At 32.5% G+C, this 5,302-nt stretch overlaps 1 protein-coding gene and 1 long non-coding RNA gene across 2 annotated transcripts; one reads left to right on the top strand and one right to left on the bottom strand.

Annotated features, from left to right (window-relative positions):
- Window positions 1–867: 867 nt before the first annotated feature.
- On the top strand, window positions 868–1,887 carry C/VIF2 (cell wall / vacuolar inhibitor of fructosidase 2). The gene has a single exon (XM_011024673.1). The coding sequence runs from the start codon at window positions 1,152–1,154 to the stop codon at window positions 1,713–1,715; it is 564 nt and encodes a 187-aa protein (XP_011022975.1). The 5' UTR covers window positions 868–1,151; the 3' UTR covers window positions 1,716–1,887.
- A 2,569-nt stretch (window positions 1,888–4,456) lies between these two features.
- Window positions 4,457–5,075, bottom strand: LOC105124592 (uncharacterized). The gene is made up of 2 exons (XR_842086.1): window positions 4,940–5,075; window positions 4,457–4,598 (listed from the first exon to the last, which is right to left on the bottom strand). It is a non-coding gene; the product is annotated as an uncharacterized LOC105124592 (long non-coding RNA).
- Between the last annotated feature and the right edge of the window lie 227 nt (window positions 5,076–5,302).

The following is a 5,302-nucleotide window of genomic DNA, read 5'->3' as shown; positions in this document are numbered from 1 at the left end:
TTCAAGTGAATAATTAATTTAAAAAAATAATTTATATAGCCTAGGATAAGAAAAATTTCTACCTCCGCCCTTGCTAACATGCGTAATATCTCTTAATCAAAGCATTCAAGAAGCTAATTAAGTCATTATGTGAAATCATTAGCAATCAATGATGATGGTTATGTAGTCGCATCTATTCTATGGTGATTGTCTCGTCCAGGTGGTTATTACGACATTAGCATGCAAAATCAAAATAAATGACAAATTAATGCAACACCAATTTAATGTCACATTTCAACATGTAATTATTGTAATGTTCCTAAAAAGCAATATTAATTAAATATTAAGGTTTTAAATGACAACACCAATTAGTTGATTTGAGATAGCATTTAAACTTTACAATATGCATGTCGCATTTTAAAAACATGATTATTATGTTTAAAAATAATAATAATTTTAATAAATATTATACTTTTAAAATGCAATAAAATAAAAATATATTATTTTACCTAAATATTTTACAAGTATCATTATTCTGCTCTAACTTTTAGATTACAGTGCTAAGTTCTTTTTAAAAATAATCTATATATCGAGGAGTCTAATTGATTCTCGTGGATCATGCAAGATGTTGATTTCCCTAGCACTAGCCTCAATTATGATAACGATTGTGAAGTGATAGGCTTCAGAAAGACTCTCGGAGCTCAATAATTGAATGGTTCGGATTCTCTGTAAGGCTTGCCAAGTGACAAGGATTCAAGAAATTGACTGCATATGCCGACAGATAGCAGAACTCAAAGAGCCTTGGACATTGAAAAGAGGGTCAGACCAGGACAGTGTTATTTGTTTGCCCGTGAACACTTGCTTTGGCAGGCCGGCAGCAGCCAAGCAAGAGCTCATAAATTCCATGCTACGAGCCAAGCTAGGCCTTAAACAATGAATAAAGCACAGGCTACAGAACCAACTCATTCTGTACAATTATTGAAAATTATGGCCATCACAAGTCAAACAGCCTCCTGTATTCTGAATTATAAAGAGTATTAAAGAAAAGGGCCATCGCCTAAACTTGGCTTTAATTGTCAAACACTTCTCCCTCTCCTCCTTTCTCCTCACACAAGAAACTGGGGAAGGCTATTATCAAACTTCCGTCACTTTCGCTGCTCTCACTCTCTCAAATGCGGTCAACAATTTTCGTGTTCTTTCTTCTCTCCCTGGTTTTCCCTCACTACATGTTTCACCAACCATTAATTTTCGTTAATGGAGACATGAAACTGATCCAGGAAACTTGCAAGAACACCAAGTATTACGACCTTTGTGTCTCATCTCTCAAAACTAACGCCACAAGCTCAAAAACAGACACCAAAGGTCTTGCACTTATCATGATTGGTGTTGGAATGGCTAATGCCACGGCCACATCATCTTATTTATCATCTCAATTGCTTAGCAGTACTACACCAAATGACCCCACCATGAAGAAGGTACTGAGAGAATGTGCAGACAAGTACGGTTATGCTGCTAATGCTCTTCAAGATTCGGTTCAAGATCTGGCCACAGAGTCATATGACTATGCTTATATGCATGTCATGGGAGCCTCGGATTATCCAAATGCTTGCCGTAATGCATTTAGAAGGTACCCTGGACTGGCTTATCCTTCCGAACTTGCACGTAGAGAGGATGGTTTGAAGCATATCTGCGATGTGGTCCTGGGGATGATCGATCATCTTGTATCCACTTTTTAATGCAGGTCTCTTAGCTAATTATTTGTGGTTTTGCTTTGTTTTAGCTTTAATTACTTCTAGTGCCCATCCTGACTTTCCATTATGATCTCAATAATTAACTGATTATGCTCGAATGATACATATCAAATCAAGAGAGTTGGTAACTAGAAATGTTGAAAATCCTTATCATCTATACTTCATATGGCTACACTGTTCTAAGTGCTAGTACTAATCTTACAAACAATAATTGCAATGTAAGAACAGTGCACCAAACATGAAAGAAGTCATTATCATGGGCCATTATTTGTTACAAAGCCTACCTCCACTATAAAAAGAAAAGAAATAGGTCAAAGACATCTTCTCGCCTTTGCAAGGATATATCCAGGGACTCCATTGCATGCATTTTCTTTTCTGGCCAAAGCTAGGGGAAGAATGCAGAATGCCCATAACATTCCGGTGCTTTATTGTGATCATCACCGACTCTTTATGGTTTTTTCAATAATTTTTTTCTAGTCTAATAAACAATTAATCCTTAATTTATGGCATGCCGTTATAGTTAATGCTGCCTATATGGCCTTAATTCAATTATACACACACACGTAATTCTAAAAATGGATGAATATATGTGAGATTAGATGTGCAAGCATGGACAAATCATGTCATTGACAAAAAAAATCATGTCTTCGGTACAAAATACATATATATAGTTAATTTTGTGTTTCATGCAAGTCTGTATAATATCTTATTAACAGATATAATCCTGCTAATAATATTATATTAATTTGGCTGATCAACCCAGTGATTCGTTAATTTAAGATATGGCCAGGGATAGGATAATGAAAAAACTTATTTTTCTTTACCGAAACAATGTCATTTCAAGAATTGTTTTTAAAAAAATTCAAGACTTGGATTTATCTTGGTCAACCCCTAACTTATGACTTGAATTTCAAGACTTTCAAATTAAGTTTTATAACTATTTTTGTACTCAATTAGTGTTTTATTTCCAAAATATTCTAACAAAATTTAAAAATAAATTATTTTTAATGCATTACGGCCATTCGCACTCTTTTTTTTTTTGTTTTGAATGGATTACCCGCACTCAATTGTTTTTAATTATTTTTCTCTTGTTAATATCTTTTTAAAAAATTAAATTCAAAGAAATATATTTTTGATATATTTATGTCCATTTCATATTTTTTTTTAAACGTAATTCTAAAAATGGATGAATATATGTAAGATTAGATGTGCAAGCATGGACAAATTCATATCATTGATAAAAAAAAAAAAATCATGTCTCTGGTACAAAATACATATATAGTTAATTTTGTGTTTCATGCAAGTCTGTATAATATCTTATTAACAGATATAATCCTGCTAATAATATTATATTAATTTGGCTGATCAACCCAGTGATTCGTTAATTTAAGATATGGCCAGGGATAGGATAATGAAAAAACTTATTTTTCTTTACCGAAACAATGTCATTTCAAGAATTGTTTTTAAAAAAATTCAAGACTTGGATTTATCTTGGTCAACCCCGAACTTGTGACTTGAATTTCAAGCAAAGTTTGACTTTCAAATTAAGTTTTGTAACTATTATCTTACTCAATTATGGTTTTATTTTCAAAATATTCTAAAAAAAATTAAAAATAAATTGTTTTTAATGCATGACGACCATTCACACTCTTTTTTTCGTAATTTTTAATTATTTTTCTCTTGTTACTATCTTTTAAAAAAATCAAATTCAAAGAAATATATTTTCAATATATTTATGCCATTTCATTTTTTTACTTACTTTTATTACCAAATAGATGTTAATATTGTTTTTTAATCAAAATACAAAAAAAGTAAGAAAATAAAAGGACAAATGGGAGTAAAGTGGACAAGGGAATAGAGTGCAAAAGAAGAAGAATAAGGGATCAGGATAAAATAAATAAAGTTGTCTAGAAAACCAAGCTAAAGTGTACAACAAGAGTCCAAAAGAAAAGGCTAAAGTGTAAAACAAGAGTCCAAAATAAAATTGAGTTGTTCAGGGAATAAATAATTTAAAAAGAAAAATTATGACTATCTCTTACATTTAGACACTATTTTATATCAATCCAACAATCTCTTTAATTATATATATCTCTTTGACCGGTTCAAATTTAAATTAAATTTAATCACGCATGTTCAGTTGATATTTTTTAAAATATTTTTTATTTAAAAATATATTAAAATAATATTTTTTAATTTTTTAAAAAATATTTTAATATCAGCAGGTTAAAATAATTTAAAAATATTAATTTAAAATAAAAAATTAAAAAAATTATTTTTTAAAAACTATCTTTAAAATATAAAAACAAATATAAATATAACAAGTATGGAAAAAGGAAGCCCAAGCTACCCGAGTCTAACCATCCCCATGTTTGAGTCCTCCTATTGTCACATCGACAAGGGAAGCCCAAGCTACACGACTAGACTGACGGAAAACAAGTGTGGACACATTTAGCAGCAATTTTGTTGTTAATTTTTACGTATTGAGCATCTTTCTCACCCAAGCACGTGAATTTTAAGCATGATCTGCAGTGGCAGAAGGGTGCGGTGATTTGAATAATAAGAGAACGGCTGAGATGAGCATCTTTCTCCCCCAATCACGTGGATTTTAAGCATGATCTGCAGTGGCAGATGGGTGCGATTTGAACAATAAGAGAAAGGCTGAGATGAACACTGTGACATATAATCATCGAAAGTCAAACTGCAGAAACCAAAAAGGAAAAGTGAAGTGACATCGCGCAACATGGCTGCCTGTCAATTATCTCTCATGTCAACCAAAAGCTTCGTCACATTTCATTAATTTCACCCCAGGATTGCGCCTTTCGGATATCTGAAACCAATATATTTGGTATCTCGGCTGAATTTGCAGGTCTGAACAAAATTTGTAAATGAAACTTACAGTCTGTAGCCATCAATATCAGTGAGCAAAAAGAAACAAACTTGAGATCACATAGGAAGCATATTAACAATACTTGTGAAACAAGACTTACACCCTGTAAATATGTAGCCTTTAATACTACTGAGAGAAAAATCCAACTTAAAATCACATAGAAATCTTGCCATATTCACTTTACCGACTCAAACAATGACAGTATGTGAAACCAAATCATAAAGTGACAAGGATTCGAGAAATTGATTGCATGTGCAAACAGATAGCAGAGCTCATAGAGCCTTGAGATGAGGGTCAGGCCAGGACAGTGTTATTTGTTTACCCGTGATGTGGACACTTGCTTTGGCGGGTGGGTAGCAGCCATGGAAGAGCACTTATAAATTACATGCTACCAGCTAAGCTAGGCCCCATATAGTGAATACAGCAGAAGCTACAAGAACAACTCATCGCGTACAATTATTGAAACACAAGTCAAGCAGCCTCCTCGAGTCTCAATTATTAATTAACATTAATTTTTTTTTTGTGGTTCTATCCTTTCATATTAAATATGTAAAGTGTTGAGTTTTTTGATTGAGCTCGAATTTAGAGTTTAACAGATTGTGAGCTTGAGATGTTAATCCAATTATTTGGGTTCAGGAGGCTTACTGTGGTTGCTTGGTTTTTTTTAATGGTTTTTTGTTACATC

The sequence above is a fragment of the Populus euphratica genome, unplaced genomic scaffold (assembly GCF_000495115.2).
Source record: "Populus euphratica unplaced genomic scaffold, PopEup_1.0 scaffold35.1, whole genome shotgun sequence".
NCBI classification, from domain to species: Eukaryota; Viridiplantae; Streptophyta; class Magnoliopsida; order Malpighiales; family Salicaceae; genus Populus; species Populus euphratica.
The sequence above is the reverse complement of the archived record's forward strand: the minus strand, read 5'-3'. Positions and strand labels throughout refer to the sequence as shown.